Here is a 13323-nt window from a genome sequence, read left to right as displayed (position 1 = left end):
TTTTATTACAAAAAAAAAAACTCTCTTTCAGGGTTCGTGACTATCTTTCATAACAAGTATTACTCACTAAAATTGAATCATCACCTTAGAAATCGAATGAGGTTTTACACCACTTAACCAACATCTGATAGTATGTTGTAGTTATACACAAGAGATTATGGTCTTCTTCATTCTAACACAAATGAAAGTTTTAAGATAGCTTTGGTGTATTTCTATATTAGCTGAAGATATATTTTGAAGTCTTCCATTTTTATTTATTTTTTTAGAAAATCTAACTTGTAAATAATCTTTAGCTAAAATTTTTACATAATCGAAATAACATTATAAATAATTCAAAATTTAAAAACAAAAATGAGATTAGTTTTTTCCACCATATTTAAAATTACATATAATATATTTATTCTTCCAAAACTATATAATCCTAAAGAAGTTTCCATTACAATCATACAATAGTATAAAAAAATGATTAAACAACTATGTAATGATTAAGCAACTTCCATTGGTGATGCTATTTAGAAACATGTATTTGATAGAAAAAGCTTAATTCGAAATTTGAGACTCCGGTTTCATCGATTGATGCATATCAAGTGCAATGATAATTCCATTCAATTCAATTCTGCGGAACGAACTTGCTCAAAAAACGAGGTAAATTATAAAAAATATAATGAAATAAAAACAAGGTCCTACCGGGAGTCGAACCCAGGTCGCTGGATTCAAAGTCCAGAGTGCTAACCACTACACCATAGAACCTGTTCTGTTTGAAGTTTGATACGAAACATATTTATTAATATTTATTCGCATGTCTTGTCCTTAATTTTCACCCAACTAACACGAGTATAAAAGGAAACAAATTTCTAATTAAAAAAACTTAGTTACCACTATAGTATACTGCTAATGCATATACAAAAGCATGCAATCTATAAAGGAATGACTGTTAACTTATAAAAACACGTTAGAGGCTAAAGAAGTGGGATTTTATTTATGAATTAACTACAATAATCACGACTATAAATGTTCTAGTTGTATTCGTTAGTTTAATCGATAAATTGATCATTATATTGTCATGTTGATATAAAATGTTAGTTATATTAGACAAATAATTAGATTGGTTAAAATAAAAAAATATCAATCAAAACCATAATATACTAGTCAAAACCAGTTTATACATGAAAAAATTTCACATTTTTAAAAATAACATATTAAGAATTTGAACAATGAATTGATTCATGGACTGCGTTTGCATTATTAAAGCATGCATGGAGTGTTTAAAAGAGAAGAAGAAACAATGAGAAGGAAAAGAGAAAAAACATTTGAGAGAAAAAGAATAATTTTTTCCATCCTCATGTATGACAAACGTGTTACAAATTTTTTAGGTGGGATTTCTACTAATCAATATTTTGAGCTTTTATTAATAAAAATGAATTGATGATCAATTTATGTGAGAGTTAGAATAAGTTAAGATTATATCTTATGGACTACTATATCATCCGATTATTTTGAAGTCGAGGTTGAGTTTTGGTAGTCTGTAATGGAAATAATTCATTTGCTTTTGATGATTACAAAACATGTTAGGTTCTACTCCAACTCTATTTACTCCAATTCATTGAGGGAAAGCATTAGCTACCAAAAAATGGTGATCAACCATTAATGGTGGCAAAGACATGTATACAAGTGCTATAGTTGATCACAAATGTGATTCTATTATTCATATATCTCTTCCTTGAATCTCTGTATATGATTTCAGGATCTAAAAATTCGAAAAACAATTATATCATAATTTTAAAGTTTCTTCCTTATACGAGAGTTTGAGCATGATCCCTATCTTAGAAATGATGAACATTTATGTGAGTTTATATAGAGACTGATAATATAAATATATTAAGACAAATTTTATATGAATTCATTATTTGTAAAAAGAGATTTATCTATTAAATGGAGACAATAGATCTTCTATGTCAGCCATTACAAGATAAATAGATAATTATATACCCACTAAAAGCTTAAAATTGTTACCTATGTATAAGAATAAATATTTTTTAATAAAGTAATACAAAATCTTCCAACAAATCATTCTAAAAGTGGTCTCAATATTATATTAACATAGTACTCAATGTAAAAGCAATTAGTCTATTGTTTTGAAATTTTGAAAAACATTTAAAAAAACCTATTTTATTAATTAGGAGGATTTTGTTAGGTGGAGGTCAATCCTTTTTAATATGCAATGGGGATGAAACTAGTGTATCCTATCCATAATTTAGTAATTGCTCTTTTGGGTAGGAAAGTCTCGTTTTCCTATGATATTACATGTGACCAAAAGATCAACATGGGGTGGTGGCGCAGTTGGCTAGCGCGTAGGTCTCATAGCTTCTGAGTGATCCTGAGGTCGAGAGTTCGAGCCTCTCTCACCCCAAAATCTTGTTTTTTAATTTTTAATTTGATGTCTTCTATTACAAAAGAAGTGGATTCAAGTGAAGAATCTGTGTCTCCCTTTAATGTCATACCAGATTGTAATATAGATGGAACCAATCAACATATTAAAATTTCACATCAAATCATGTATGTTTCTGGCTCATGGAACTGAGTGATCAGCCATAGAGAAATTCTTAAATTCATAACTTGTTAAGGCTTATGAGACAGATCAGTGATATACACAAAAGCATCATTCAAAATTTAATTCAAGTGTCACAACAGACCCTACAAAAGATTTGAAAAAAGATATATAATTGGGCACTGATGCCAATTCAGAGTTGAATGACAAGACCAATCTGATTTACAACTTTGAGAAAAGAATGACTAACATTATAGTTAATTCACTATATGCTCACTAAATTTCTAGCCTGATTCCACTCTTAGTTCTTGAGAAATTTTTTGCAAAGCCATTTCTACTCTTCTCAGAACTAGCATAATTTGGCAAGGCAGCCGAAGAAGTGGATGAAGCCGATGAAGGTGGTGAACTGTCTTCATTTTTGCTTAAGGAAGGACCCGAGTTCCCATCAGCAATCCTAGAAGAAATGGAATCTCTTTTCGGTGAAAATCTGTCATTTGAATGCAGCTTCCACATCTCTCCACTTGCACAAACAACAAGCGAAGGACTCGCAGGAAGGCCAGCCGTATCAATAAGGAAATCTTCTATTGTAGCCAGGGATTTTAATTGATCCCCTAGAGATGCTATTGTTCTCTGGCATTCGGCAAGCTTTCCAGCAGCTAGTTCTAGGTCTTGCTGGCACAGAATATATCACAACCAATACATTAGTTGTGTAGAATGTCAATGACTAATAGAACATTTACAGAAGCATATGAAATAGGCTAAGAAACTAAAAAAGAGCTTATAAACATGTCATGAACTACCATGTTATAAGCGCTTATCGAGTAAGTGTTCAATTAAGTTGTTTACCCAAGCACGCCCTAATATTGATCTACATGATGACCAACCTGCTTAATCGTCTTTTCTCCATATGAGCTAGCTATTGACATGAGTATCTCTTCCTCCAATTCCTTATACTTTATTGCAATTTCTCTTGACATGGCCCTCTCCTTATCAACCTCTACTTCTAATAAGTCAACCTTTGCAGTTAATGTTTGAGAATGTGCCTTCATGCTCAATAGGTCATTTTCTATTATTTGATTTGATTTGTAGGCATTTTCTAGCTCTCTTTGCAACTCGTCCAATTTATTTTCCGCCTTCCTCAACTTAAGTTGTGACTCCTTGATACAATCTTCACTATTCATCAAAGCTATCTCTAATTGAGCTTTTTCTGCTTCTACCTTCTCTAACTTGTCTTTTACTTCTACCATTTGCTGATCCATGCATTGATTGGCAACAACTGACTCTTGAACAATGTTTTCGTTCTTAGTTTCGGGTAATGCAACAAGTCGTTCCATTTCAAGAAAATCATCCATAAGATCAATTTTAACGGAACTAGATGGAGTTTGTTGCCTGCACTTTTCATTTTTGAACTGATCAAGCTCAGCAATTAGTGCAGATGCCCATGAGTCAGAACAACTTGGCTCACACTTGTTTAGTTCTGAGCCACTCATCTTTTGAGTGTCAATCTCCACTGCATTAAGCCGCTCACCACTGTCTGATTGACTATCTGTGAGAGATTCAACACAAAATGAGGATGAAGTAATGGATTTATGATCATTAACACAGGAAGCTTTAGAAGCAATGCTCTTCAGTCTCCGGCACTCCGCCTCAAGCTTGGCGATTTTCTTGATGTTTTCTAAATGTTGCTTGCTAGCTGTTTCGACAGCTTTAGTGCTTAAATCCCTCTCAATTGTCATGGTTTCCAGCGCTTCTGATCGAGCTAGGAGCTCATGCCTAAGAGCTATATTCTGTTTCTTCAAATACTCAACCTTTTGAGACACATCAATATCAATAGAAGATCTGGCATTAGAAGCATCTAATTTGCTCTGAAGCTCAACGAGCTTGTTCTCAAGTTCAAATTTAGCTGATTCCAAGTCAAGAGTTTTCTTCACTACAGCGTCATGGATATTCTTTTCTTGTTCTTCTCTTGTCCGTCTTAGCTGCCTAACACACTCCTTAAGCGCACCATCTAGATGGGTGACTCGATCTTCCAGAGCTGAATTCCTTACAGTGACTACATCAAGTTGCTTCTTTAATACTGCCACTTCTTTTTCCGCCTTTTCCCATCCTGAGTAAACGAAAATGGCCCAATCACAATCATAAAAAATGGAGAATAAGAAAAGAAAGGAAAACAATATATCCAGAAATTAAACACAGACAATTATTAAGATGGTTTCAGTGTGTATGCCTTATGATAGATCATATATGAGCCTCTAATATACTACTAACATAATTCCGATGCAATTTGACATTTAATTTCCGTAAACCCTCTAAGAAAAGGATTTTCTCTTGTGCAATTTGATTGTTCAACAATCAGCTGAATTGTTTTGTAGAGACAAGTCTAATGGAATCGGTGCATATCCAAGGAAGCCACAAAGGATGGAATGATAATCAATCAATAGTATAAATAGTGGTTATTTTGAAAATTAATGAAAACAATAGAGGAATGTACTGATTATTAATAATATTAGTTGTACCTGCAATGGCTTCTTCAGCAACTTTAGCATGCTGCTGAACCAAGTCTTCTTTGGCATTGACATTTACAAGCCTTGCAGATAGCTTCTCTGACAAAATCTTCAATCCATCATTTTCATTTCTCTCTAGTGAACCATAATTTGTGATGCCTGTAGTAGGTACAGATTTTGAAGTGACTTCGTCAGGAAATTGTGCATTGATAATTGAACTATCATTATCATCTTCGAAACAGTCTGCGGCTTTTGAGGTATCTGGTGAGTGTTTGCTTCCATTACAAGATTCCTTTGGTTCTTCCTGTTTTAAAGGACATCAAACTATTAGACTTCTAAGGAAAAGAAGGAGAAAACTTGATAGTACTTTGTTCTGTTTGTGAAATATAGAGGAGGAGAATGGCATAAATAATATGATTTTTATGCTAAGTGACTATTACACGCGAACTACCAGAACCACAAATCAATTTCCAGGAGGAGCAATGCATAAATGATATGATTTTTATGCTAAAGTTGTTGGAAACTTGAAATATATTCTTGAGTACACTCAACATACATCGGCCACGATGGACCCATTTTCAATTTCAGCATATGATTGCATAGCAACAAGCTATGTCTTCGGGCCATTCATTGTCTAAACTGGAAATAGAAATTTATTTCATGTTTTGCACTTGGGAGTTGGGAGACAGACCAGGAGAAGGGCAAATAGCCTCTAAGCATCAATACATGTTCAAACATGGAACATTTTCCAGAAAGCTACTTGTATTTTACAGAAAATAGGAGAGGAAAAAACAGAACCAAAGAAAAACATCTCAGTTTGCCAGTAAGTGAATGATAAAATTCATTCACCAAGTAAGGAATCTTTTATTAACCATACAAGAAAGGAGGCAAATTATAATTCAAATCTTGTGACTTGAGATATAAAAAATGTACCAAATATTTCAATAAAGGATCAAAGACTAAAATAAGTTTTAGTACTCCTATTTAGCAATTGATTATCATACCTGTTCATCTGAGCATCTCTCAGAATGAGATGACACAGATCCTGAACTTTCAGTTTCACCAGGGCTCATATCAGAAGAATTCTGCTTCCATAACCATATCTTCTTATCCATCACTGGGTCTAACAGACTATTGTTACCTTGAAAATTGAAAGGCATTCATCTGCAGACATTAGCCAACAAATGTTCAGAAACACAGCCAAAACAAACCACAAAATCTTCTTCCAGATTATAAGGAAGAAAAAATATGGAGAGAAAAAAACTGTAGCCAAATCTTTAGCTTGTTACATGCTGAAACACATTTCCTCCTCAAGAAATTTTGCTTAGCATTCTCAGCAGCTTTGCTTATAATCCATGTCAAGCCCACATTACAAGAATAAAAGAATGAACTCTAGCTTGATTAAACCAGGTATGAGATAAAAAGAATGAATTTTTGAGCTCCATTATAATGGCTAAAATAACCCCATAGTTCACAGAACATCATTGAAATTAACAGCCAATAGCTTCTTAACATTTAGCAGCAAATTCACAGACCCAATGAATGAAACAGTAAAGGTAAAAGAGAACTGAAGCTTGTTACCAAGTACCCAATTCAAAAGATCCTAAAATACGAGTTACCCATTTCAGCCTTTGAACTGAAATGCATCATCAGTTCCCAAAAATGTGCAATAAAAAAACAATTCTTTATTGGCACAAGTACCCAATCTTTGAAGTTTGAATAGTGAAATAAAGGAAAAAAAGAAATAAAAAACCCAGATCAAATACCTTTGATATTCTCTTTTCTTAAATCTCTTTGTTCTATACTCTGATCCCTTCCTTTCCTTCCATTTATTGTTTGCTTCCAGCTTTTTCAGCAGGTTGGTTTTGATTAAACTGGCCTCACTAATAAATGACAATAATAATAAAAGTAGAAGTAATAAAGCTAAATAAACAACTTTACCTTATAATGAAAACTTACCCTTTTAAATTTCTTAGCTAATGTGCATGGGATTCTGGCTAGTATTGTCCTGATAATAAAATGGGGAGGCAAATTCTGTAGAATGTCAGTAACAGTAAGCATGCACATAGCAACTGCTACAACACAGGTACAGAACTAGATAAAGGATTGAGTTAAGGGCTTTCTATTTCTTGTTTTTAGCTTAACTTTTTTTTGTATCTCTTCTTTCCAAATAATAAATACTTAAATAAGTGGCCATGTGATTGTATATGCTGTCAGTGAGAGTTTGTGTTTCTGTGAGTGGGATGTGTTTGACTACACACATTTTTTGGGACTGAGTTCACCTCCTGAATCGTGTATCATTCTCTATCGTAAGTTAATCAAAATATTATTTTTTATTTTTTAAAAATTTATTTTATTTATATGTCAATATGTTATTGGTTTTAGATAGAGAATGAGATACCGTTGAGAACAATTAATCTCCGTCCTACTTTTTCAGCTTTTTTCTTCACTAAACTGCTTCTTATTTAAAAATTGATGTTTGATTTACTAATTTGAACTTGAGTTACTCTTGTTCCTACCCATGCTCATGGTCATGGACCATGCCATTTTTTGCTACTCATTCATTGTCCAAACTATTGTTATTAATGCGTGTCTCCATCCTCATATGCCAACTACTATCCACTTTGTTGGTTTTGTTTTGACTGTGTTGTCACTTGATGAGGAATCCTATTACTACATTGCTATTTTTTCCACTTTGTTTGGTTGCTACATAGTGCATATTGTGAAAAGTCTTTGAAACAAAAATGAAATTTGTCATTTGTGACCTGAGATGAGAGTACAAGGTAGGGTCACCGATTCCTTTGGTGTCATTTTCTTTTAGCAAGTTTAAAAGATAATCATGACTTCAATCATTCCATGCACCTAAACACACACAAGGTGCAGCAATATTTTTTAATGTGGAATTTTACTTGTACTTTTTTTACTCTTTGGTAAGTTTTATTAAAAGAAAGTTATATCTTCAACCCTGGGAACTAGTTGAAGCACTAAAGTTGATCATAGAATATCTTCCAGAATTGGGACATCATACATGTATACAATGTGCATGTGGGTGGCATATATGAAATTGTGATGCTATGTTTTCATTTTCATTTCCTATTGTTTTCTGGCAGGGTAGTCAATATCTCTAGACATCTTCTTGTAACATGAAATGATATACTATTTAGTTTTGAATAGTATAACTCATGAATTTGAGAGTTGTGAGTGAAATGGTAAAACTTTTAGAAAAGAGTCTACATATAGTGTTTGATGGAAGAACTATACTAATCAGAAGAAGACTTTAAACATAGTCTCAATCTCTGCCCAGAAATGTTGTTCTATTAGCCATCAATAAGGAAGAGCATATAAAGAAAGGGAAAGAGATATGAGAGTTTATCTATTGACAAAGAACAACACACAACATCAGAAAAGGATGATTGTATCATCATGAATAAATGTAATCTATAACTATTCTTGTGATGTGAAAACTATGATTTCTTAAGATCCATTTACACATGACTTCCATGACTAAAAATTACATGTGGTATTAGATCACTATGTTAAAATATTTAAGTTTTTGTTAGTTGGTTAGTTAGTTTAGTTAGGATAGTTAGTTTTTCTATCCTTTATATAAATGATTCAATGTAATTTTGTTTTTCCATCCATTCAATATTCAATGAATAATATTCTCTTCTCTCATTTTTCTTGATCCATCAAGAAATTTTTTTCATGTCTCCTACCATATTAATACATTGTGTTTAAGAACTTATAGTTTTCCACTAATAAAGATTCGATCCTAAATGATATTTTGAAATATATTCTTAAATGTTTAAAGAATTCATATATAATTATTTCCGCTGGATTATAATAAACAAAGTGCAAAAGAAAAAAAACATATCATTGTTGATTGCGCTGTTCATATTGTAGAGAAAGTAACTAAACTTATTATATACATTCTGCACTATTTCATATTACATGTTCATATTTGTACTATTCATTCTACTTTGTTTTACGAAACAGTAACAAATATAATAGTATATATCTTATATAAAATGTCAACTAATATATATATATTATTACGTTATCATTCATGTAATATATATATTAATAGATATGTGTTTTATATATGTTATATATAACATTAACACAATACATGAATATATATAATTAAGTTACAATTTGATTTGAATTTTTGAAGAAAATTATTTCACATGAATATGTATGTAACTTTATAATTTATATGAAATTTTGAGAGTTATATGTATGTATAATATTATGACTTATCATATGTTTAGAATTATTGTATGATAGATTTGTTAATCATCAAAGTAGTCAAATTTTTTATGGTTATTTAATTCCAAAATTGTATGATCATATTTCATTTGTTTGGAATTATTGTATGATAGATTTGTTAATCACTAAAGTGGTCAATCTTTATGTTTATTTTATTCCAAATTGTATGATCATATTTCATTTACTCATTAATTTGATGTTATGAATGATATAACTATTATTTGTTTATGAGTAAATTGAAATTCATTATTATAAGACACTTAAGAATCGCCCAAAGGTTGATTGTTTGTTTTTATAATCAATAAACATTATGTTGGTAGTGTAAATGCATCATTAGTTATATTTATATATCCAAATATAGTAAATGTTTCTAATTTATGCATGCATCATTCCCAAATTATGTGAATTTCTTTTAGTATCATCATGTATAGTATGTTATATTGATGGATTATCCAAAGGTAGACATTAATATACACTTATGAAGTAATATGAATTAATTTTGCATAGAACTCAAGTTTTTTGTTTGATTTTATTGATTGCAGTACATGTTGTTTTGCATTCGCAATTCTCATATGTCCAACTTTTAATGGACTTAACTTCTCTGAATGAAGTGAACAAATTCAATTTTACCTTGAGGTAATGGATTTGGATTTATCACTAAGAAGATAAGCCAAGTGCTATTACTAATATAAGCATTAAAGAAAATAAAATTCATTATAGAAATTGGGAAAAATCAAACAGATTGATCTAATGTATATGCGAATGAGTATCGCTGGCAACATTAAGTCAGCTCTTCCTAAAACTGAAAGTGCTAAAGAAATGCTAAAGTTTGTGGAAGAGCACTCCCAAACCGCTGACAAGTCCTTTGTTGAGACACTAATGAGTACATTGACCACTATGAAATTTGATGGGTCTCGTATTATGCATGAACATGTCATTGAAATGACAAACATTGTAGCAAGACTTAAGACATTGGGAATGGATGTGGATGAAAACTTCCTTGTGCAATTTATACTAAATTCATTATCATCTGAATATGGTCATTTCCAAATGAACTATTACACCATGAAAGACAAATGGAATGCGCATGAATTGTATAGTATGTTAGTTCAAGAGGAAACTAGAATAAGGAGCCAAAGAAATCATTTCATCAATTGTGTTAATCATCAAGGAGCTAGAAATAAAGTTAGTAAGAAACATGACAAGAAGTGGAAGGGACTCTTAAAGATTAATGAGTCATCTTCTCAAATCCACAAGAAGGAATATCATGATGACATATGTCCTTTCTGTAGAAAGATTGGACATTTCCAAAAGGATTGTCCGAAACACAAAGGTTGGTTTGAAAAGAAAGGTAAACCTAGTGCTTATGTATGTTTTAAATCAAACTTAGCATAAGTTCCTTATAATACTTGGTGGGTTGACTCTGGATGTACTGCTCATGTTTCTAATACTATGCAGGGATTCATTACGAATCGAACTACAAGACCAAATGAAAAATTTGTCTCTATGGGAAATAAAGTGAAGGTTCCAGTAGAAGCCATTGAGACTTATCGTTTAATCCTTGACACTGGACATCATTTAGATTTATTTGAAACCCTTTATGTACCTAATATATCTAGGAATTTGGTTTCTTTATCTAAACTTGATGTTGCTGGATACTCTTTTAAATTTGGTAATGAATGTTTCAGTTTGTATAAATATACTCAAAGTTAAATCTTGATAATCTTTTATATGATATACTTTTAACCTTGCATCATAACGTTGGAATTAAGCGTGGCTTAATTGATGAATGTTCTGCTTACTTGTGGCATAAACGTTTTAGACATATTTCCAAAGAAATAATGAAATGATTAGTAAAGAATGAAATACTTCCGAATTTAGATTTTACCATCTGAATATTTGTATGGATTGTATTAAAGATAAACAAACAAAACACACAAAGAAATGAGCCACAAAAAACACTAAGCTTCTTGAAATTATATACACAAATATTTGTGGACCTTTTGTTGTTAATTCTTTCAATAAGGAAAAATATTTCATTACCTTCATTGATGATTATTCACGTTATGGACATATCTATTTATTGTCTGATAAATCTCAAGCCTTAAAAGCCTTAGAGATTTACATTACTGAAGTTGAAAGACAATTAGATAAAAGAGTGAAAATTATCAGGTCTGATCGAGGTGGTGAGTATTATGGAAGATATGATTACAACATCCAGGACCATTTGCTAAATTCCTTGAAAGTCATGGCATGTGCGCACAATACGCAGTGTCAGGTACACAACGACAAAATGGTGTATCAGAAAGGCGTAATAGAACATTGATGAATATGGTTAGGAGTATGTTGAGTAATTCATCTTTACCCATTTCATTGTGGACTTATGCTTTAAAGACCATCATATATTTATTAAATATGGTTCTTAGTAAGGCAGTTCTAAAGACTCCTTTTGAACCGTAGACAAGAATGAAACCTAGTTTAAGGCACTATGTTTGGGGATGCATGTCGGAAATTATAATTTATAATCCACAAGAAAAGAAATTGGATGCAAGAACAAGTAGTGGTTATTTCATTGGTTATCCAAAAAAATCAAAAGGATATACATTTTATTGTCCAAACCATACTACAAGAATTGTTGAGACTGAGAATGTTAGATTCATTGAGAATGATGAGATTAGTAGAAGTGAAACACCACGTAAAGTGGAAATTCAAGAAGTAATGGTACAAGTTTTATTTACTTGTGTCCCTAATAATATTGTTCCTCAAGTTATTGAACCGATTAGTAATGATGGATAACAACAAAATAATCTCATTACTGAAAATGAAGTTGATGAACCTATAGTAGAAGAATCACAAGAGATAACATTAAGAAGATCTCAAAGAGAAAGACAATCTGCTATTTCTGATGATTATGTAGTTTACCTACACGAGTCAGAATGTGACATAGGAATTGAGAATGACCCAGTTACGTTTTCACAAGCCATGGATAGTAATAATGCTGATAAATGGTTAAATGCCATGAAAGATGAGTTAAAATATATGAAAAAAATGAGGTTTGGGACCTTGTTGAGTTACCAGAAGATTCCAAAACAGTTGGTTGTAAGTGGGTTTTCAAAACCAAACGTGATTCTTATGGTAACTTAGAACGTTATAAGGTCAGACTTGTAGCAAAAGACTATACTCAGAAAGATGACATTGATTATAAATAGACGTTTTCACCAATCTCTCTAAGAAAGACTCACTTAGGATTATCATGGCATTGGTAGCTCATTATGATTTGGAGTTACACCAAATGGATGTGAAAATTGCCTTTCTAAATGAGGATTTAACAGAAAATGTTTATATGGATCAACCAATATGATTCATAGAGAAAGGAAAAAAACACATGGTGTATAAACTTAAGAAATCAATATATGGACTTAAACAAGCATCGCGACAGTGATATCTTAAGTTTAATGATACTAATGTATTCTTTGGGTTTAAGGAAAACATTGTTGATCAATGTATATACTTAAAGGTTAGTGGGAGTAAGTTTATTTTTTTGGTTCTATATGTTGATAACATCTTGCTTGCAACTAATGATCTTGGTCTTTTAAATGAGACTAAGATGTTTCTCTCTAAAATTTTGAAATGAAAGATATGGGTGAGGCAAGCTATGTGATTGGAATAGAAATATTTCGTGATAGATCACAAGGACTTTTAGGTTTGTCTCAGAAAGCATATATTAACAAAATTTTAGAGAGATTGAGAATGGATAAATGTTTAGCATCTCCCATTCCAATTCAGAAAGGAGACAAGTTTAGTATGATGCAATGTCCAAATAATGATTTGGAACGGAAGCAAATGAAAGAAATTCCTTATGCATCTATAGTTGAGAGTTTAATATATGCTCAGACTTGTACGCGACCATATATTAGTTTTGCAGTTGGAATGTTAGGAAGATACAAGAGTAATCCTGATATAGAACATTAGAAAGCTGCAAAGAAAGTTGTGAGATACTTA

At 31.7% G+C, this 13323-nt stretch overlaps 1 protein-coding gene and 2 non-coding genes across 8 annotated transcripts; 1 reads left to right on the top strand and 2 right to left on the bottom strand.

Annotated features, from left to right (window-relative positions):
* On the bottom strand, nt 679-750 carry TRNAQ-UUG. The gene has a single exon. It is a non-coding gene; the product is annotated as a tRNA-Gln (tRNA).
* TRNAM-CAU lies at nt 2326-2410 on the top strand. Its single transcript is given in 2 exon segments — nt 2326-2363; nt 2375-2410. It is a non-coding gene; the product is annotated as a tRNA-Met (tRNA).
* LOC109360314 (filament-like plant protein) lies at nt 2748-7198 on the bottom strand. 6 transcript variants are annotated; one of them, XM_019605116.1, is made up of 6 exons: nt 7012-7198; nt 6819-6935; nt 6057-6216; nt 5065-5356; nt 3433-4655; nt 2748-3220 (listed from the first exon to the last, which is right to left on the bottom strand). In XM_019605116.1, the coding sequence occupies exons 3-6, from the start codon at nt 6210-6212 to the stop codon at nt 2825-2827; spliced, it is 2067 nt and encodes a 688-aa protein (XP_019460661.1). In that variant the 5' UTR covers nt 6213-6216; nt 6819-6935; nt 7012-7198; the 3' UTR covers nt 2748-2824. The 6 variants fall into 6 exon arrangements, 5 of the variants coding, with proteins under 5 accessions (XP_019460661.1, XP_019460662.1, XP_019460660.1 ...); XM_019605117.1 differs by having other exon boundaries at nt 6819-6926; XM_019605115.1 differs by having other exon boundaries at nt 6819-7198.

The sequence above is a fragment of the Lupinus angustifolius genome, chromosome LG11, assembly GCF_001865875.1.
Source record: "Lupinus angustifolius cultivar Tanjil chromosome LG11, LupAngTanjil_v1.0, whole genome shotgun sequence".
NCBI lineage: Eukaryota > Viridiplantae > Streptophyta > Magnoliopsida > Fabales > Fabaceae > Lupinus > Lupinus angustifolius.
The sequence above is the reverse complement of the archived record's forward strand: the minus strand, read 5'-3'. Positions and strand labels throughout refer to the sequence as shown.

What these genes read in the sequence shown, in the direction of transcription:
- LOC109360314 (XM_019605115.1), bottom strand. Translation starts at nt 6,212, where the DNA reads ATGCCTTTCAATTTTCAAGGTAACAATAGTCTGTTAGACCCAGTGATG. An exon ending in AGAGATGCTCAGATGAACAG is followed by an intron (nt 5,357 to 6,056) that starts GTATGATAATCA and finishes CCTTTAAAACAG; the next exon opens with GAAGAACCAAAGGAATCTTG. An exon ending in GAGAAAAGACGATTAAGCAG is followed by an intron (nt 3,221 to 3,432) that starts GTTGGTCATCAT and finishes ATTCTGTGCCAG; the next exon opens with CAAGACCTAGAACTAGCTGC.